General features: G+C 37.4%; 1 protein-coding gene across 1 annotated transcript in view; it reads right to left on the bottom strand.

Annotated features, from left to right (window-relative positions):
* The window catches only part of nonC (serine/threonine-protein kinase Smg1), a 794,437-nt gene that overhangs the window by 457,952 nt on the left and 316,591 nt on the right, over nt 1-19,894 (bottom strand). The window contains 2 exon segments of the mRNA XM_068225601.1: nt 4,250-4,485; nt 17,803-17,808. Of these exon segments, the coding sequence (XP_068081702.1) occupies nt 4,250-4,485; nt 17,803-17,808 (242 nt within the window).

Genomic DNA, 19,894 nt, shown 5'->3' with positions numbered 1-19,894 from the left:
CTTTCTTGTACCGTACGCATTTTTAGACTATCTTTTTCTTCACGCCAAGGCCGAACATTGGCTTTAGTTAAGCCAGGGTTTTTTCTTTTTTCTTATGGCTGCACAATTATTCTTTACTTCCACAGGTTTAATAACCATGAACTTCAAATTGGCATCATGATATCGAAGAGAACCAGTTGATAATTTGCCAGCAATTTTATTCCACGCGTCTCTACAATATGGCGATCCATCGGGAAAATATTTTTGTTGTCTATCAAACTGTTACTTTTACTCAGCATCAGCTACAAGTGGCCGCTACAAGCACGTCTCGCTTGCCGGGTTCGGCCAACTTCAGCGGCTAGCAATGTATAGGCCTAATCGTGGGCATTGAAATTCATCAAATTAGTTTACTGCGCATGGTATGGCCATTCCACTCTTCCGTTTTTCTTGCACATACCTCACAATTTCATCTTCGACTTCTTTAAAGCGTCCTTGTTGCGAGCCACTAAATGCATTTTTTTTTAATAGTGGGCATTTTTTATCTATCTATGTCTTCATGCTAACGCAGAATATTGGCTTTAGTTAGACCTACGCCGTATTTACTTGCGGCTGCACAATTATTCTACATTTCCGAGTGTTCAATAGCCATTAACTGAAAATTGGCATCATAACATCGATTAGAACCTGTTGAAAATTTGCCAGCAAAACCTGTATCTGTGCAATACGACGATACATTACATACAGTAGACACAATGTAACTCTGCCACTGAGCCGTGACCTCTCTAAGAATTCAAAAGCTCACATGTTTTGTAGAGGCTAATAGAACGTCATTCTCATTTCACTATTTCCCGAGATCCAGTGACGTTACACAGAGGCACTGGACAACCGGTTGCCATGGCTAGCGATGTACAATAAAGAGGCGCAATTTATTGTGAACGAGTTTTGCATGTGCGTGCGCACAGGGGTAAAAGAAGCAGCGTGGTTACCGCGGTAGTTGCCGGTGGTGTTCATTACTGTTAGGTCGCAAATGCAAGACGACCCTTCATTTTTCACGAGATCCTGAGAAGAAAACGTCATCTTGGATTCGGAGAATTATCACTCCAGAGGCTTCTGTGGCAAACATTTCAGTTTTCTTCTTCAAACTGAGTCAGCTAACCTAACCATATATGTATCATGAAAACAGTTCAAACACTTGTAGGGAAATGATAACCTTTATTTCCTGTATGAATACTGTAGTCCAGAGTGAATTTCTTCTCTTTTCCTCATATAATACATTTTTCTTGCATTCAAAGTTAAAGGTAAATATGAACGTGCAGTTTTCCCCTCATGAATAATGTGACAATAGTTTTAAACGTTTTGGTGTGATTTGCAATGCTCTGTGTGATACCAAAATCCGTTTGTTTGATTTGCGAGCCGCCTCAGTTTTCTTGACGTAGGACACCTTGACCCATCTTCAGGAATTTCCTTAAACCCTTCAGCCTGTCCAATGTGATGCCTGTAACTGACAGAAAGACATAAGACAGACAGGAACTTGCAATCCATATCCTTTATGACTATTGTACTCTACGTCTGCTCGATCACTTGGATTCTGCACCCTGGGTCATTATTGCTTTTTTCTTAAATATGATGAACCTCAATAAGTTGTCTTGTTCAACCTTTGATTTCTTGCTGTGTATTTCATTGAAAAGGTATTTGATGTCATCGGTAGTTGAACCATGATCATGATGGCAGTTCAGTCTTGGAGGACGATGAGCTTCTTTACTGTTCCTGTTTATTTGCTTCTTCATCCTTACTACCCTCTTTTATCTCTTGTTCTTGTTCCTTTCCTTCCCCTTTGACGTTTAGGCCACAACATTATATCACTCATCTTACTCTACTGCGGCAGCAGTTCAGCATAAGCACAAACAACACTCCTTTCTATCTCAAGCTGTTTCACTGTTGAGATTTACAGTAACTGTTTGAAAGGCTCTATTATTGTTAAACTAGCTTCTCCCTCCAAAACTCAAGTTGAAATATCATTCCATATTGCGCAGAAATCAATATTAAACCATGAATGGAATTCAAGAATATTGATTTGATTTGTCGTGTCTGCCCCAGTTTTGAGCTCAGGACAACCACTCTTCCGAGGATCGAACCTGTGATCGGGAACGTAGGAGGATGGTGTCACAAAGACATGAGCTGATATTAAAGGGGAGAATATGAGTATATATTTATAGCTATGTAATTGCAGTGATGCCAAAATAATATGAATAATATTAGAGGAGAGATTCAATGTAAAATAAGAAACATAAAGGTCTTGGAATGTGAAAGTATACTGAGTGTACAAAGGCAGAATAGTTGCGCAATTAGAAGAAATGGCTTGGTTGAGCGGTGGCTAGTCACGTAGCGGGAAACTGCACCCTCCCAAGTGCATAGATTGTCTACTAGAAAAGACGAAAACATGTTGAACGAAAATGGGAGTTTTCATTCTGATTGGCTGAAGTTAGCACAGAGTGGAGAACTTCGATTCTTTTCCAGAAATACGGGCTTGACAAGGAGTAGGTATAAAACCAGGGGGCACACCCTGGACGGGGTCTTTTTTGATCAAATCTACCGGGAGTTGCGAGCGGAAGCTCTGTCAGTCAGCACTTTGAGGTCTTCAAATAATAATAATAATAATAATAATAATAATAATAATAATAATAATAATAATAATAATAATAATAATAATAATAATAATAATAATAATAATAATCATAATAATAATAATAATATGAATAATAATAATAATAATAATAATAATAATAATAATAATAATATCAAACACTTCGAGTTTGGACTTAGATTTATATACCACTGAGAGTTGACCACGCCAAATCTTCGATATACACATCATTTGAGGTTGTGGAGGCGCTTGTAAATACTGTATACATTATCAACTGCTGTAATTACAGGTGGTATAAGGGAAGCTGTGGACCAATTCTCTCACGCATAGCGGATCTCCCAGGCCATAGAGTTAATCTCCCAAACCGCTTGGGGAGCAATCTGATTTAACACCACTTCACGTCGTGAAAATACCAGTGTCATGACAGACTTAAGTAGGTTTTGGAATTAAGTGTTTTAATGACTTAGGTGGACTTTGGAGAAGAAAAAAAAAAAAAAAAAATTCGATCTCTCAAATATTATTACTCAACTTAAATGAGTTTTGCATGTTATTGTAGTTTGGAAGGTGTATCACATCTGATAAAGACATTTCAGCACACACACAAAAAAGCATTAATAATAATAATTTCGTGTGGCTATTTCTAGCTGAGTGCAGCCCTTGTAAGGCAGACCCTCCGATGAGGTTGGGCGGCATCTGCCATGTGTAGGTAACTGCGTGTTATTGTGGTGGTGGATAGTGTTATATGTGGTGTGTGAGTTGCAGGGATGTTGGGGACAGCACCAACACCCAGCCCCTGAGCCAATGGAATTAACCAATTAAGGTTAAAATCCCCGACCCGGCCGGGAATCGAACCCGGGACCCTCTGAACCGAAGGCCAGTACGCTGACCATTCGGTCAACAAGTCGGACACAAAAAAGCATTAAAAATAACTTTGGTGGAGCTTGCTAGAAAGCTCCTCAATTGTTCTTGAGTGTTTACATCGGTAGTTGGAGAACAAATGGAAAAAATTATGTCAGTCATAGATGTCTCATCAAATCCACAGGTGAGTGTTTTTTTTACAGATTTTTTGGAGAATTTTGATCAATAGTTGCCAAGAAACATTATACAAGTAGAAAGCAACTGAAATTCAACTGAAAATCAAATTCACTGTAAAATAGTTTGTATGTAAAACTGTACCCGTTAAAAGATATTAATACAAGTATATTATTGCCAGTAATATTCTTCACATTTGTAATTTAATTGGACTTCTGGTTTTATGGACCAATAGAGCCCCATAGTCTGTTATATCGAGAGTTTACTGTATAATATGCACAGATAAACATGATATTAATACAAGTATATTATTGCCAGTAATATTCTTCACATTTGTAATTTAATGGACTTCTGTTTTTATGGACCAATGGAGCCCCATAGTCTGTTATATCGAGAGTTTACTGTGTAATATGCACAGATAAACATGACAATGAATCAATGACATACCAATTAACAATTTCTTTAACGTATATAAGTTTATAAATATTTCAATTAAGCACTTCGAATAAACCTAACTCTAATGGAAAATTTTGCACTACAACTTCAGATTACAACAATTGACAATAATATCTCACAAAAGTGATGTACACTTACTCATTTTCTTCCCTTTCTTCTACAGGACCTTGTCCAGCTAAATTGATTGCAACATCAAAGAGAGTTGAATAAACATGCCCAGTGAGTTTATAACAGCTCCAGTGTCCATCCATACCAAATAAAGCATCTTCCTTCTCAGCACTATCCCATTTCTCCAATTCAGTCAGGGCAGAAAACTTATTTTCTTCTATCTCAGCCAAAGCTTTAATCTGACTGGGAGTCATATTACTCAGCCACTGCCAAATATCACATAACATTATTATGGATTTGGAACAAAACACACATTACAACACTACTGGACCTTTTCCAGGTTTCCACCACAAGAAATAATATTTCCTCAACAATAAAAGTAATACCATTTCCTTTGTAACAGACAAGTAAGCATAGGGACTTAACTAAAAAATAACTAACTCCTAAGTAAATTAGCAAGAACAACAATATTTCATCACTAATCTTTCTGGTAAAGAATGTCGGCAAAATTCTTCAATATGATCAATATATTTACAACATTTTGTAAAATTGGTCTATTATACAAATAAAAATAGAAATAAATATGACAGAAAGTAGGGCTGTAAAATTACGACTATTAAGCAGAATCACATGGTTATTAAGAGAGGCATGAAAGAGTTCAAAAAAGTAATTATGGTAGGTCGAAAATGGTATATAAAATTTTTAAGAATCTATGGGATGGATTTAAAGCACTTGCTGAAGAGTGTGAAAATTGGTATACACCCTTAAAAGCGGTAAGGAATGGTAACACACACCATATTACACAATCTGTTTTATTACAAAACTATTTAAAATAGTTTTACTTGAATCCGCCTTGTCAATACACCTTATAATGAAATAAATCTACTTATTTAACCATACATGTTTCGGGAAGTAAAACTATTTTAAATATTTCTGTAATAGTTTCAGACTAGTCAATACAGGGACAAATTCCCAAGGTATACAGGAAATGGGTTTTTATGCAAAGTAAAAATATTCTTTCCCCCATCACTTTTGGTAATCTATGGCATACATTTCCAAAATGAAAATTTTAAACAGTCCGTTAATGATGAAAGAAATTGCTTCAGCCAGATTGTAAATTCTAACATCCACAGGTAAATGATGACAATATTCCATAAAAGTCTCTAGATCCTCCAAGAAAAAAAGAAAAAATCCCCCTCCACAACAACAAGAAGATACATCTACTTTCATATGGAAGAAGCTGTAAGTGTGGCGCTAGCACACCAGAATGTAAGATATCTGAATTTGATGAAATACGAGAAGAGGAAATAGCAGTGTGAGTCAGAATAATATAGTGGTTACTCTGACATCGATTCTGATAATTATACTTCTGATTATAGACTCTAAAAAAGAAACTAGTGAAAACAGGCAGCAACTAATGCAAAAGAACAGCATATTTCATTTATTATAGCATGTGCCAGTGTATTATTGTCATTATTTAAATGATGTCATGTGGGGAATGCCTGTGAAAATTCACACGTCAATCAGGCAAGGTAATGTTTTCATGTTATTATTACAAGTTCTTCCTCCCCCTAGAGGCTGCCGAAGACAAATAATACACAATATAGTGAATACTGATTAAAATGGAAATAATTTCTAAGACTTCTATAAATTAAGAGTGACTGTGAAGTAAGATCTACAAATGTAAACAATTATGAAAAATAATTAGTGAAGTTAAAAGCTATAAAAATATTTAAAACATAACTGTTTGCAACAACAGCCATTTCTTGAGCTGACAATTCAGGTGGAGTGAAATAAAAAAGAACTGGTAACATATACAATGCATTAGAACTTTGTGTGGATTTAGCTTTAATGCCTTCAATCATTTGCAGAAACAATGTAATGTGCATTTTCAGTGACGTTTACTTTCGTAAATTAGCTAAACAATATTTGTTTTCTAATATTTGCTGCACAAGGGTTGAGGAAAAGGATATTAACTTTGCAACTGGAGTGGAAAGAGAAGATCTGTGTTTACCAATCATCATCTTCCACATAAAGCGCATAGAGCAGCAAGGTTCCACCATGTGTCCTGTTTGAAGTAGTGTTCTTGTTATCATCCTACCTGATATTAACTATTCATAGGTCTTCTTTGAATGTTTGGCACTATGTTTTGCACAGTCTGCCCCATTTCTCCCTGCCTCCTGGTGGCTCCCATAACACAACGTTGAAGTGTCAGCTGTTGTGTAGGCAAAAAATATGACCAGCTAGATACATTCAACATTCCGCCCACATACCTTAAAATTTCCTGCAGTTCCTTTGTCATAAAATTTCCTCATTGGTGACTGTCACTTCAAGTGACACCTAATATTTTGCATAAACAAAATAGGTGGAATACATTGAGCTTCTGTGCTGTCTTCATGTTGCACGGGCACAGATTGTTGTTGGCATGACAAGTATTTTATAAAATTTGAGTTTTGTCTCTATCGATCCTTGAAGTGGAACAAATGTATCGCAAGCGCTGAAGCTTTGCCAATTCTGTAGCAGACATCAACACTGCCATCTTACAGTAAGATGCTACCAAACGAAGTGAACTCTTTCACTTGTTTGACTGGCTGCTGATCAATGGCGATAATGGTGATCAGTGTGATTGTAGTGTGATTAACAATCAATATAATTTTTGTTCTAACAGCACTAATACATAGCCCAACTTTTCCAACCTCAGCGTGTCAGTTGTGTCTTGTAACGAGGCACTGGTTTCCGCCATCAATGCGATGTCTTCAACAAAATAGTGGTCATTCCACTTGGACCATTCAGCGCCTTCCACATAACAAAATTAGTGGTGAGGAGGAACAGAAAGGATGATAAAATACGGCCCTATCTGACAACTGTATCGTTGATGAAGTTTACTGTCCAACTATCGGCCCTCACACAGCAGCTACTCTTGTGATATGGGCTTCCAAAGATGTTGATAAATCTATCAGGGATACCATAGCTTCTTACAATGTTCAACAAAGAGTCCCTACGTATGCTATCAAAAGATTTCTTAAAATCGATAAAGCTCAGAGCAATGGTTTTTTGGAACTCTATACACTGCTCAATAATGTTATGCAATGCAAATATTTGTTCAGGACACAAGCGGTCATGATGCGACCTAGCCTGTTCCTCTCTTACCAGTTTATCAACTGCTTTTCCCAAAATACCTGAGTGGAACAGTCGAAAACACATTACCGTAATGTTAAAATTTTGAGTAAAAAGTCAACCATTTCAATACAATACATGTTGTACGGGAATGTTATTCACAACATATTTCATTTAAGGTACCGGTTTCGACACCTATACATGGTGTCATCAGCCTAAATTTACAACTAAGCAAAAGAACATACTGAAACTGTCTTTACAACGTATGCAAATGACGCAACACATGTTGTAAAATCACATACTAGGTTAAAATAATATTAAATATGTAGCACTTGTTCTCTTACAACGCGTTACAGCGTAATAGTCTTATGTAGTTTTGTGCAATTAAAATCACTGGTAATGGAACCAAGATGAGGTTAAATATGAAGTTAAAAGTCAAATGTACAAATTAAAATCTTGATGAGCATGTTAAAATCGATTTCTTCAGGTGAACGTGAGGAAGAACAGTTGTTATTATAAGCAGGTTCTTCAAAATCTAAGTGTTACCAGCACAATTATTAGATAGTGGGATTATACAAGTAGGCCTTAATTGGTTGGGCCGCTGTTGTTCCCAGTCCAATAGGGTTGACACGGCAAGTTGCAAGGCATGCTGCACAAGGATTTGTAATCCTTATTGGACTGGAAACAAGAGCAGCCCAACCAACGAAGGCCTACTTGTATAAACCCACTATCTCGTAACTGTGCCGGTAATACTAAGATTTTGAAGAACCTGCTTATAACAACAACTGTTCTTCCTCATGTTCACTTGAACACAATTATAACATGCTCATCTAACTTAACTTTATATTTAAGCACATCTTGGTTCCATTACCAGTGATTTTAATTGCACAAAACCACACAAGACTATAACACCTAGTATGTGATTTTATGTGTTGTATCATTTGCATACATTGTAAAGACAATTCCAGGATGTTCCTTTGCTTAGTTGTAATTTTACGCTGATGATGACACCATATATAAATGTAGTATGCTAAATGGTTTATTGTGTCACCTATTCAATACATATAAAATTTAATTTAAACATTTAAAATTTATTGAATAGGTGACACAATAAACCCTTTAGCATCCTACATTCAGTATCTTCAATACGGATAACAATGATTTTATCAATATATAAATGTGTCCAAACTAGTACCTTAAATAAAAATATGTTGTAAATAACATTCCTGTACAACATGCATTGTATTGAAAACGTTGAACTTTTACCCAAAATTTTAACATTGTGATCTCAGTTCAATACAGAACAAAATGTTTTTAACTTTAAACACTTTACCGGGTACTGAAAGAATGGTAATTCCTTGCCAGTTATTGCAGTCATTGAGACTGTCTTTCATGGGGATCTTTACAGTAACACCTTCCCGCCAGTTGTCAGGTGTACATGGTGTGCACCAGCTCTCATTTAAAAATCCAGTTAGCTGTCCTACCAGATCATCTCCACAAGGCTGCTCTAGCCTATGCTGGTAGCTTCATTGTTTTTCAGGGATTTCACTGCACACCTGATTTCACCTGTTTCAAACATCCTCAATGTTTGATGCAAGTATGATAAACTCATAACATGAAAACAATATTCTCTCACCCAAGGTAAATAATGCAAGTAACGAGCTTGAATTATTATTATTATTATTATTATTATTATTATTATTATTATTATTCCTTGTGATGTACATCCACTTATTAGTATCATTATTAGTTTACGACCACATTATTTGTGACGTTATGTCATGAAACATTTTTTTGTATATAGACATTTACTAGCTGATGTACCCATGCTTCACTATGGAATTCTACATTGTATATAGAATTCTAGGTTAGATAGTGTACGCGTTGTGAGCAAGATTGTATTAATTTGCATAGCTCTTAACATTACCCTACAAACGCGACAGGGAAGTCACCAAAAGTCTTCTTATATGAAGGCTGCATTAGGGAAATTTCATCGTAATGGTAGGCCCGCTTGCCTACCATCAGTCACAATCAGGTTTGGGAGTTTTCATTATAATGACAGACACTCACTCTCCACCTGTCTTTTTATATCGTCAGAAAGACCGTTTTAGTGGTCTTCCCACCTTAACATAGGTCATTACAATGAGGTCAGTGGGAATGGCGCGTACAAAAGCAATGCTTACATATGAAATACTCGATCAAATGAAAAACCACACATGTTCTCCGTTTCAACTAACAGTACTACACTGCCGATCTAACAGTCCGATGTTCCAGAGGGAGAATGACCAGGTCGCAGATAGCCATGATCTATGAACACTCTTTTTTCTTTTTTCGGTGGGGGAAATCCAAATAGTGGAGGGTCCCAGAGTAAAACCTATGTCCTTTTATTAATCTGTTTTCTACGAGTACCCGATGAGTCGGAAAATCTCAATTCACTACACTGGTGGCGGAAGAATCTGACTTAAAAGCAAATTTTTTCTTCAAGCCAGAGGAGAAACCCCCTCCTCACTGCTAGTTTGGAATAAAATGAATGTAGAATTTAATAAAAGTGAAGAGGTAGCAGTTCTTTTTAAGCAAACTCTTTTAAGGGTTGAATTTTGAGTTATTTAGTGAATTGTGGTGCAATAATTTGGAATAGGCCTAAACTGTAATTCTAGACCAGGTATACTACTACTATTAAGTGAGACTCTGCCGTAATTTTGCACATGGCTCATTCAAAACAGCGCGTCAGAGTAGGGATCCAATAGTTGGAATGCTATGATGAACCAGTGTGTTACATACCAGCAGTATCAGAAAATGTATGAATAGGAGGAATGGCATGCTAAAGAAGAAAGTTTTTTTAACTCCACAGCTATTTCCTACCAATATTCAGTCAGGCTGTTATACTCGATATGCAGCAGTAATCCCTATATCGGAGTTGAGTGGCAGCATAAGAGACAAAGAACATCAAAACAAACAATGGTCAATGTAATATTGTTGATCAAGGTTATGCGCTTTCGATATTGTAGGCCTTCACATTTAGTTTTCTTCCGACTCTGAAATACCATTCTTATCATAGTCGATACGGTAAAACTGAATAAAACATAAATTTTGGGAAATTGTATTCTCTATCACTTTTGTTATGCAGTACTTTTCGATAGGACCAATAACATACGTATTTAAAAATTAAATTTTAGGTGCCTTCCCCTCAACTACCATTTCACCCAGAATGAATTAAAAAATTTATAGCTGAGACTGTAGTTTCTTATTCCCTAACTCTATATAGCAATTTTCATTAAATCCTGTAAACCCATTTTCTTGTGGCTCGGCGTTGATATGGACCTAGCAACAAAAAATACTTACCCATGAATATTTCTTATCATAGCCGGTACGGTAAAAATACATGACATAAATGATCGGAAATTTAATTAGTTTATTAAACACAATGGGTACAATCAAGATGTTCAGCACACTGTCATTTCTGTGATTAGAGATTGAGGTCTGTTTACATATTCCATAGGGAACCTGAAATATTTGTCTCAAATGAGTAAATTTATAATACCAATATACCGTATTTACTAGTGTATTTGATCCCCTCGCGTATTAGACCCCTCCCTGGCTTTTCGAGACGAGGAAAATGAAAAAATAAATCTCACCTATAAGACCCCCCAACGTAATTCGTCAGAAAACGACGACGATTCTGCTTCGAAGCGGGTACAAGTCATATTGCAGCTCTGATGACATTGCACAAATTTGTGAATAGTTTCGTCCATACGACCTACGCAATGAGAACGCGTCAAATCCATGCGGTACATCTGTGTTTCGTTGTTAAGAAATGTCCGCCTCTGTAGCGCAGGTCTACTGCAGCTCTGATGACGTCACACAAACAGATGAATAGGCCTAGCTTCGTGTCCAACCCGCGCATTGCAAGCATGCATCAGACATGCTATATGTCTGTGTTTTGTAGTTAATAATGTCCGCCAGCGTAATGGTTAACACAATTAGTTGTTGTTTACGGGGGTCTGACTTCGATTCCCGGTACCATACTGCCAGAGATTTACGAATGGCAGGAAGGTTGATATGCGGTAAAAGCGGTACATGTAACTCCCCTCCACTGGGGATGTGTCTAAAAAGAGCTGTACCACCTTGGGATGAGGAAACAGGTTTATTTTAGTTGAGAAATATTTGCAGTTGTTGCTATTTATACAGCAGGCGAGATCATTAACAAAGTGATCATTTAATATCTCGTAACTCGGGCCAATATAGGTACATATTAGGAGAGAAGTAAGTTCAAAACGTGATGAAAGCTATCCAATTAAAATGATTGTTTTACTCGCCAACGTACCTAACAAATAATAATAATTTTACGTCCCCACGTACTTTAAACGAATTTTGGAGATATCAAACAAAACATACTAGGGTATGCGTTAATAAAAACAGAGACAACAAACTTACGAAATTAAACATTATGATAATAAAACGCATTACCACCACACCTGTAGATATCCATAAATGCGGTATATTTTCCTGTTATTAATTTTTATTTTTTCCGTCGAACCTAAACAATGTGGTCTGTCTTATATCATGAACAGCTGTTTACGCAAATCCTGATGTGATAAATGCAGAGAACAAGCATGAAATGTGCTTAAGAATACGGGCCTGTATTTCAGCAGCCGCAGTTATCAAAAGAATGTTTCCAGTTACTATGTATTACATTCGGAAGTACAACTCGTAACATACACTAGCTATCAGCTGTAGCTGATGGTTTGCCATGGCTTTATTCGGAAGGAGTGGCTTCTGCTACATATACACCAACTGGAAATATTAGAAACCATCTGGGAATAGATTTACACTGTTTAGACTCTATGAGTCGGGAACGAAATTATTTTTAAAAAGTTCAAAAAGATGGGACCTCGTATGCTCTTAATTGCAGTGCATGGTTCAAAGAAAATGAAGCATGGCTGACGCGACTGGCGAGAGATAGCAGTGAAGATGACGTCGCTTAGAATGCCGACACGCCGGTAGCAAAGCAGGGAAGTTGGCGGCGCAAGGCGATAATTTAAATGAAAGCAGTGATTAGGTTTACTGTGTGCTAGACCTACTCTGCTGAACTGACAGACAAATGAAGTTCTTTTGTATCATTAAATTATATAATAACACGATACCCTTATCCCTTTCTTAGACGGGAACGAGTAAGAAGAGAGACGAATCTTTGTAGCAAGTTTTTGCGGCCGTATGCCCTTCCTGACATCAGCCTCACCAGAGGAATTAATGAGATGTAACAAATGATGTGATATGAGTATCTAAAATAGACTTTTATATGTACAGGAGACCTAAAAGTCGTGTTCACCATTTATTGTCTTTTACGTTTAGAAATACTGTCTTCCGACGAAAGTGGCCAGTATAACTTAAATTCATTCTGTTGTTGTTGGTTGAGTCATCAGTCCATAGTCTTGTTGGATGCAGATCTCCATGCCACCCTATCCTGTGCTAACCTTTTCATTTCTAAGCAACTACTGCATCCTACATCTGCTCTAATCTGCTTGTTATATTCATACGTTGGTCTACCCCTACCGTTCTTACCACCTACACTTCCTTCAAAAACCAACTGAATAAGTCCTGGGTGTCTTAAGATGTGTCCTATCATTCTATCACTTCTCGTCAAATTTAGCCAAATCAATCTCCTCTTGCCAATTCGATTCAGTATTTCTTCATTCGTGATTCGATCTATCCATCTCACCTTCAGCATGCTTCTGTAACACCACATTTCAAAAGCCTCTATTCTCTTTCTTTCTGAGCTAGTTACCGTCCATGTTTCACTTCCATACAATGCCACGCTCCACACAAAAGTCTTCAAAAACATCTTTCTAATTTCTATATCAATGTTTGAAGTGAGCAAATTTCTTTTCTTAAGAAGGCTGTTCCTTGCTTGTGCTAATCTGCATTTTATGTCCTCCTTACTTCTGCCATTATTACTTATTTTACTACCCAAGTAACAATATTCATCTACTTCCTTTAAGATTTCTTTTCCTAATTTCATATTTCCTGCATCACCTGCCTTTGTTCGACTGCACTCCATTACTTTTGTTTTGGACTTATTTATTTTCATCTTGTACACCTTACCCAAGACTTCGTCCATACCATTCAGCAGCTTCTCGAGATCTTCTGCAGTATCAGATAAAATCTATATATATAAAAGCAAGTCGGGCTGGAGCTATGTATATATAAATATTTAAAAATGAAAAAAGACGTGAATTAATGAGGCACTTCCAGAAATCTCAGAAATTTGAAACTTTGTACGGGAGAAGCTGATGACCCCAGGATCCCTAGAAAAATCGGAAATTCTCAAAATTCCCTAAAGGGGGCACGCTGGAGGGGGGGGGCCTCAAATTTTGGGCTCAGCATAAGAACGCAGTCGTATAATATATCCGAAACGACAACCTACAGGTTTCGTGGGCTTAAAATTTTTTTGGGAATTTCCTAATTTTTATCTCCCGTCCCCCCAAATCAAGATGGCGGCACAACCTGCCAGACGAGGTAGACAATTGAAATGTGGTGAATTTGTAGCTTTTGGTCCCTAACCGACGGGGAAATTCCAAGATGTTCAAATTTTTCACTTTTTACCCCCAAAGATATCGAAATATGGAGGCAATTTTAATGACTGTGCAGACATTCTTTTTGAGCTATTTTTTGGCTAAACGGTAAGTCGTATCACAAAACGGATGGCACAGTGTCGCTTCAATTCGGAGTGATCTACAACTTTGGTCCTGTGACATTTTATCGTATCTCTCTCCCTTATACGTTAAATTTGGCCGTATTTCTGGATTGTTCGTAAATTTGGTGATTTTTACAAGTATATTTCATTGTTTGACACACTTATAAGAATGATAGGATCGTCACGTTGGGTGCGCACATTAGCACGATTAGGAGCCATATGTGGAGCAAATTTCATGATTCTAGCTTATACATAAGTAGGCAAAAAGTAATGTAAAATGTTAAAAATGTACCCAAATTTCACCCTATTCAAAATTTGAACTCAATTTACCCCCTTAATATGGGAGATACGAGGAAATGGTTCAGAAACAAACATGTAGAGCGATAAATGAGGCGTCAGATGGCGCAAACCGTGTTTTAATATCATGCACCATTTAGGAGATATGAATCTTGAAGTGGAAGTCTGCACTTTTCGACGTGCTCATGCTTTTCCGTCATCTATATATATAAAAGCAAGTCAGCCTGGAGCGATGTATATATAAATATTTTAAAATGAAAAAAGACGTGAATTAATGAGGCACTTCCAGAAATCTCAAAAATTTGAAACTTTGTACGGGAGAAGCTGACGACCCCAGGATCCCTAGAAAAATCGGAAATTCTCAAAATTCCCTGAAGGGGGCATGCTGGAGGGGGGGCTCAAATTTTGGGCTCAGCATAAGAACGCAGTCGTATAATATATCCGAAACAACAACCTACAGGTTTCGTGGGCTTAAAAATTTTCGGGAATTTCCTAATTTTTATCCCCCGTCCCCCCAAATCAAGATGGCGGCACAACCTGCCAGACGAGGTAGACAATTGAAATGTGGTGAATTTGTAGCTTTTGGTCCCTAACCGACGGGGAAATTCCAAGATGTTCAAATTTTTCACTTTTTACCCCCAAAGATATCGAAATATGGAGGCAATTTTAATGACTGTGCAGACATTCTTTTTGAGCTATTTTTTGGCTAAACGGTAAGTCGTATCACAAAACGGATGGCACAGTGTCGCTTCAATTCGGAGTGATCTACAACTTTGGTCCTGTGACATTTTGTCGTATCTCTCTCCCTTATACGTTAAATTTGGCCGTATTTCTGGATTGTTCGTAAATTTGGTGATTTTTACAAGTATATTTCATTGTTTGATACACTTATAAGAATGATAGGATCATCATGTTGGGTGCGCACATTGGCACGATTAATGGCCATATGTCGACCAAATTTCATGATTCTAGCTTATACATAAGTAGGCAAAAAGTAATGTAAAATGATAAAAATGTACCCAAATTTCACCCTATTCAAAATTTGAACTCAATTTACCCCCTTAATATGGGAGATACAAGGAAATGGTTCAGAAACAAACATGTAGAGCGATAAATGAGGCATCTGATGGCGCAAACCGTGTTTTAATATCATGCACCGTTTAGGAGATATGAATCTCGAAGTGGAAGTCTGCACTTTTCGACGTGCTCATGCTTATCCGTCATCTATATATATAAAAGCAAGTCAGGCTGGAGCGATGAATATATAAATATTTTAAAATGAAAAAAGACGTGAATTAATGAGGCACTTCCAGAAATCTCAGAAATTTGAAACTTTGTACGGGAGAAGCTGATGACCCCAGGATCCCTAGAAAAATCGGAAATTCTCAAAATTCCCTGAAGGGGGCACGCTGGAGGGGGGGCTCAAATTTTGGGCTCAGCATAAGAACGCAGTCGTATAATATATCCGAAACAACAACCTATAGGTTTCGTGGGCTTAAAAATTTTCGGGAATTTCCTAATTTTTATCCCCCGTCCCCCCAAATCAAGATGGCGGCACAACCTGCCAGACGAGGTAGACAATTGAAATGTGGTGAATTTGTAGCTTTTGGTCCCTAACCGACGGGGAAATTCCAAGATGTTCAAATTTTTCACTTTTTACCCCCAAAGATATCGAAATATGGAGGCAATTTTAATGACTGTGCAGACATTCTTTTTGAGCTATTTTTTGGATAAACGGTAAGTCGTATCACAAAACGGATGGCACAGTGTCGCTTCAATTCGGAGTGATCTACAACTTTGGTCCTGTGTCATTTTGTCGTATCTCTCTCCCTTATACGTTAAATTTGGCCGTATTTCTGGATGTTCGTAAATGTGGTGATTTTTACAAGTATATTTCATTGTTTGACACACTTATAAGAATGATAGGATCGTCACGTTGGGTGCGCACATTGGCACAATTAGGAGCCATATGTGGAGCAAATTTCATGATTCTAGCTTATACATAAGTAGGCAAAAAGTAATGTAAAATGTTAAAAATGTACCCAAATTTCACCCTATTCAAAATTTGAACTCAATTTACCCCGTTAATATGGGAGATATGAGGAAATGGTTCAGAAATAAACGTTTGGAGCGATAAATGAGGCGTCTGATGGCGCAAACCGTTTCTTAACATCATGCCCCGTTTAGGAGATATGAATCTCGAAGTGGAAGTCTGCACTTTTCAACGTGCTCATGCTTATCCGTCATCTATATATATAAAAGCAAGTCGGGCTGGAGCGATGTATATATAAATATTTAAAAATGAAAAAAAGACGTGAATTAATGGGGCACTACGAGAAATCTCAGAAATTTGAAACTTATACGGGAGTAGTTGATGACCCCAAGATATGGCCAGAAAGTGCGTCTTATCGTACAATCCGTTTTTCGATTTGATGTACCGTTTAGCAGCAGTTATTCTGTAAATGATGGTTAACATCCTTATACTTCCGTATGACAGCTATATTCTTTCATTGACGTCAATTTGTAGCAATCCAGGAAGGGTTTGTCTGCCGTTGGTATTAACTTCATTGCAAATCGATAGTGACTGTCAGGAGGAGGGCTTCTGCTATTGTGTTCAGTCCTACCCACATCGACTTTGACAGGCAGTAAGAATGGGTTCGTCCTCCATCTCTTCTGCACTATTTTAATGCATAATTCCCTTCTGAATTCGACTAGCAGAACTCTAGGGAGCGTGCAATTTTTTTTCAAAACTATTTTACCCAATCCTGTTTGTCAGTAGGCAAGGGTGTCTTCCATTATAAACAAACTGACCCATCTAAAATATGACTGAAGATAGGCATAGTGGATAGATAAGAAAAGTGTTTTTCCACCAATGAATACACAATTTATTTTAAATAGATTAAAGTAGTACCGGTTTCGGCTCTTTAACGGCCATCATCAGCTAGTACATGATTTGTTTCCAGCCATTAGACAATTCACAAGTTGTTATTGTATTAGACATCCGGATGTCTAATGGGGGATGGAAATGTATACAGTAGCATGTAATTAAAATATCAGTAGTCAAGGTAAAAAGTTACAATAAGTTAGAACATGAGTATGTAGGACATATTAAAACATATGGGTCATAATATTAAACACTTACAAAGTTTTAACACAATAAAATTTGGTAAGTATAGGTAGACACTTGTTAAAAATTTTTAGTTCATGTTACATAGGTTCCATTCTTCTATCTTCTGTGTAGTTCCTTTGCTTTTATGTTATGTTGATTTTAGCTGTGTATGGTAATCTTCGAGAAAGTTCTGAAGCTGGTATGCGTCATATTGATATGGATCTTTGTCATGAAGAAATTTTTTATAATGTGTTATATATTCCAACTTGTGATGTACTCTGGTAAGTTTAAATATAGTAAACAGCAGGTCTTGAGTTTGAATTAGAAGTAGTTGGTGGCAACACCTCTCTCGTCTACGTTTGTGGTTGTACTCTGTAAAGATAAGGTAATATAAGTATACCAGTGGTGTGTGTATGAAGGAATGCCTGGTGTGTGTATGGAAAGTGTACTTACTTTAGTTGTTGTGGAAGTCTTGTGCCGATGTGTTTGAAGGCTTGTTGTGTTCTACTGCGAGTGCGTCTGGGGCTCATATTAGCTGTGGAGGGGGATGTAGGTGGAGGGGAAGGAGTGGCCGTTGGGCAAGTAGGGGCGGGGTCGGGCTTGTGATTCGTTGGTTTGTTGGAGCGTGTGTTTACTATTTTGAGGTAATCATTCTTTAATGCCGGAATGGCTTTGTCAAAAATGATGCTGGTTTTTTCAGTAATATCATTAACGTTATGATTGGGGTTAGCGTATTGGTCTGACTAGTTTGTCCCCCTTCCTGTTTAATGTTTACATAGAACAGGCAGTAAAGGAAATCAAAGAGGAATTTAGAAAGGGAATCACAATCCAAGGAGAGGAAATCAAAACCTTGAGATTTGCCGATTACCGTAGCGAAGCATGGGTACATTTGCTAGTAACAATATAATCGGCAAATCTCAAGGTTTTGATTTCCTCTCCTTGGATTGTGATTCCCTTTCTAAATTCCTCTTTGATTTCCTTTACTGCCTGTTCTATGTAAACATTAAACAGGAAGGGGGACAAACTGCAGCCTTGCCTCACTCCTTTCTGGATTGCTGCTTCTTTTTTGAAGCCCTCGATTCTTATCATTGCAGACTGATTTTTATACAGATTGTAGATAATTCTTCGTTCTCGGTATCTGATCCCAGCCAGTATAACTTAAATACATTCTGTTGTTTTTGTTTGAGTCATCAGTTCATCAACTGGTTTGATGCAGCTCTCCATGTGCAAAATGTTTACATTCTTAAGCTAACCTTTGGAATTGAAATAATCCCTTTGATGCATTGGACCATTAATATTCTAAGTTTGTTAAATAACAGTACATACAGAATGTTTACACATACAATTTATAGCTCTTTATAACCTAGAAGTCATGTGTTCGCTGCACAAAATTTTGAGGTTATCGCATATTGGACCCCCCTTTACTATTTTTGGCTGTAAAAGTGAGGGGAAAAAAGGGGTCTAATATGCGAGTAATTACGGTAAATGGTCCGTTATTGGACATTATAACTCATACCTGGTTGCCAGAGTTTTGCCCCAGTATGCTAAGTTGGGCTCATCAGTTGGTAAATAGGAAACGAACTAAGACACATGGGTAGTGCGTACCGTGGAGGCCACTGCGTAGGCTACCTGGAGCCACCGGCAGTGCCAATGCACTATGACAGACTTTGTCTCATTACCAAATATTGATGCCTGCCTGGCCTTCAGACGATATAGATGGTGATTCCAAAGGGCATTTATATTGGTATAATAAATTTCCTCATTCAGGACAATTATTTCAGGTTCCCCAGTAGCCAACTGGACATTGAAGCAACAGTACCCCTGCTCACGCAGACAATAGAGGAATAATATTAATGGCAACCGTCACTCGCTAGCGCTACTGACCGCCACTAGTGTCCCCATGCAGGGGGCTTGGGGTTTTCATCCTGCAGGCTTGTGTTCCTCCTCCTCTTGACCTATCTTTTGTCACACTGATCTTTCTTACAAATTAATCATTGAGATGTCCAAAATATTTACATTCTTAAGGTAACCTTTGGAACTGAAATAATCCCTTTGATGCAATGGACCATTAACTAAGCTTTCACGTCACGTAAGTATACTGTACTAGTACGACTTTCAATATTAATTATTGTTATTACTATAGCTGTAGCCCAATGTTCTGGTAATTCTTTGTTCCAGATATTCACTATGCATTGGTGTAATAATATTTTCACTGGTACTGCTGCATATTTCCAAAGTTCTGCAAATGTTTGATCTTCTCAACATGCTTTGTAGTTTTTGAGCTCTTTCAAAGCTTTGCAGACTTCAAAACAAAGGAGTAGGTATAATAATATTGAAAAGCATTGAGAAGAGTATAACAGGATTATAATGATTATGATAGCTGTGAAGATAAAAGGTGATCCTGTGGACACATTAGGGACATACATGTATACTTTCTAACATCTACAGCGAAGAACCA

This window comes from Anabrus simplex, chromosome 1 (genome assembly GCF_040414725.1).
Source record: "Anabrus simplex isolate iqAnaSimp1 chromosome 1, ASM4041472v1, whole genome shotgun sequence".
NCBI lineage: Eukaryota > Metazoa > Arthropoda > Insecta > Orthoptera > Tettigoniidae > Anabrus > Anabrus simplex.
This window is presented reverse-complemented; position numbering and strand designations above follow the sequence as displayed.